The sequence below is a fragment of the Eimeria necatrix genome, genomic scaffold (assembly GCF_000499385.1).
Source record: "Eimeria necatrix Houghton genomic scaffold, Enh_scaff1102, whole genome shotgun sequence".
Lineage (NCBI taxonomy): Eukaryota > Apicomplexa > Conoidasida > Eucoccidiorida > Eimeriidae > Eimeria > Eimeria necatrix.
This window is the reverse complement of record NW_013651895.1, coordinates 9,279-11,397: the sequence shown is the minus strand read 5'-3', so window position 1 is coordinate 11,397 and position 2,119 is coordinate 9,279. Positions and strand designations below refer to the sequence as shown.

At 39.5% G+C, this 2,119-nt stretch overlaps 1 protein-coding gene across 1 annotated transcript; it reads right to left on the bottom strand.

Annotated features, from left to right (window-relative positions):
• Positions 1-202: 202 nt before the first annotated feature.
• On the bottom strand, positions 203-1,692 carry ENH_00003740 (ankyrin repeat domain-containing protein, putative; the record flags this gene model as incomplete). The annotated part of the gene is made up of 5 exons (XM_013578354.1): positions 203-301; positions 979-1,023; positions 1,152-1,235; positions 1,334-1,401; positions 1,575-1,692. The coding sequence occupies 5 exons, from the start codon at positions 1,690-1,692 to the stop codon at positions 203-205; spliced, it is 414 nt and encodes a 137-aa protein (XP_013433808.1).
• Positions 1,693-2,119: the final 427 nt, after the last annotated feature.

Below are 2,119 nucleotides of genomic sequence, written 5' to 3'. Positions count from 1 at the left end.
ATTTTAGTTTTATTTATTTCACTTAAAAACGAAAAGAGCCAGTTGGCGAAGTTCCCCGAAAACGCCTTTTTCACCACTCCACCATTTTGTGGATTCATCTTTTCCTTTTTTGTTTAATTAATTAATTAGTTAATTAATTTATTCATTTATTTCATTTATTTATTTATTTATTTATTTAATTCTGTTTATTTATTCATTTTATTTATTCAATTTCTTCTTCTTCTTCTTTCAAATTTTTAATTTCTTTTTCCAATTCTTTCATGAAGTCCATTCGCGCCGTTCCCACCGGAGTCATTCCGTCCTGTGTACAGACAGCACTTAAAGAAATAAAATTAAATTTAAAAATAAAATAAATAAAAAATAAAATAATTAAAAGTAAATAATTAATTGAAATAAACAAAAATTTATATTTAGTAAATGAATTACAACAAATGGCAAATAATAAATAAATGCAAAAGCAAAAAAGTAAAAAGCAGTTTGACAGACTCAGCCGGCAAATAAGCAAAAAAGCAAATAAGTGAAAAAATGAAAAAATAAATAAAATGAAATAAATAACTAGGCAAATTAAATTAAACTAAATTAATTAAATTAAATTAAATTAATTTAATTTAATTAAAATTACCGACTTAAATTAAATTAATTAAATTAATTAAATTAAATTAAATTAATTAAATTAATTGAATGAAATTATTAAAAACGAACTTTATTTTTTTCGTCTTCGAGATGCGGCGCTGCCTGCGCAATTTGCCAGTAGACATCTGCCAGTCCTGAATTCTGAAAATGAAAAATAATTATTTTTATTTAAAAAGAATTAAAAGAATTAAAATAATATAATAAAAATAAATAAAATCAATTAAAATGAATAAACAATTGTTAATTATTCCGGGAATAGTAAACTGCGAAAAAGCAGCTGAAAAACGAAGCAAAACAACCCCAAAACACCAATTTAGGGTTTAGGGTTTAGGGTTTAGGGTTTACCACAGCGAGGTGCAGCAAGTTGTCTCCCGTGCCTGTCTCCTTAACCTGCAGCAGATCGCTCCCAAACCCTAAACCCTAAACCCTCGAAAAGAGCGCCCACGCCGAAAAGGGCCTGAGAGCTCAGGGATTAGGGTTTAGGGTTTAGGGTTTAGGGTTTAGGGTTTAGGGTTTACGTTGAGGTCGATTCCCGGCACCGTCAGCAAGAAACTGATGACAGCTTTTCGCCCGGCGCAGACAGCGCGGGAGAGCGCCGTGTGCTGCGCCGCAAACCCTAAACCCTAAACCCTAAACCCTAAACCCTAAACCCTAAGCTCTACTGGTGCGGTGGCTCCTAAACCCTAAACCCTAAACTCACATTTCCATAGCCCTTTTGGTTCACGTCGGCGCCGTGCTCCAGCAGCAGCTTCACTATGTCGAGGTGGCCTGCGCGCAAACCCTAAACCCTAAACCCTAAACCCTAACAGCAGCAGCAGCAGCAGCAACACCGCAGCGGGGCAGTGAGAGCAGCGAGCCGCGGTGCGAGCTAGCAACGCCCCCAGGCCCTGGTAGCCCCCGGGCCCGAAACCCTAAACCCTAAACCCTAGATTAGGGTTTACGTGCCTTTGGAAGCCGCGTAAAGAAGAGGACTTCCGCCGGTGTCAGTGAGCTGGTCAAGGGGCCCCCTCGGGGCTTCGGGTGGGGCCCCCCGGGGCTTTTCGGAGTCCTCTTGTTCATTTTTTTCGCTTTTTTCATTTATTTCATTTATTTTATTTATTTTATTTATTTCTTTTGACTTATTTGCTTCGATTTGGCGCTTTATGAACGGCAGCAGCAGCTCCACGCCCTCAGTGAAGCCCCGCGCGCAGCACGCATGCAGCGCGGTGACCCCCCCCTGCCAGCAGCAAAAAACGCGGAAAATGCGCCATTTTGCGTTTTATTTTCGATTAATTTCTCCAATTTTAATTTTAATTAAATAATTTATCAAAAATAAATCCATTTTAGCTCAAAAACTCGCCAAACTGCGCCGCCGAGCACTTCGGCCGCGGCCGCTCCCGCTGCTGCAGCAGCAGCCGCAGCAGCAGCAGCAGCTGCTGCAGCAGCAGCAGCAGCAGCAACTCCCCACAGAGGCAAAAGTCGAATTTAAATCAAAAATGAATTTAAA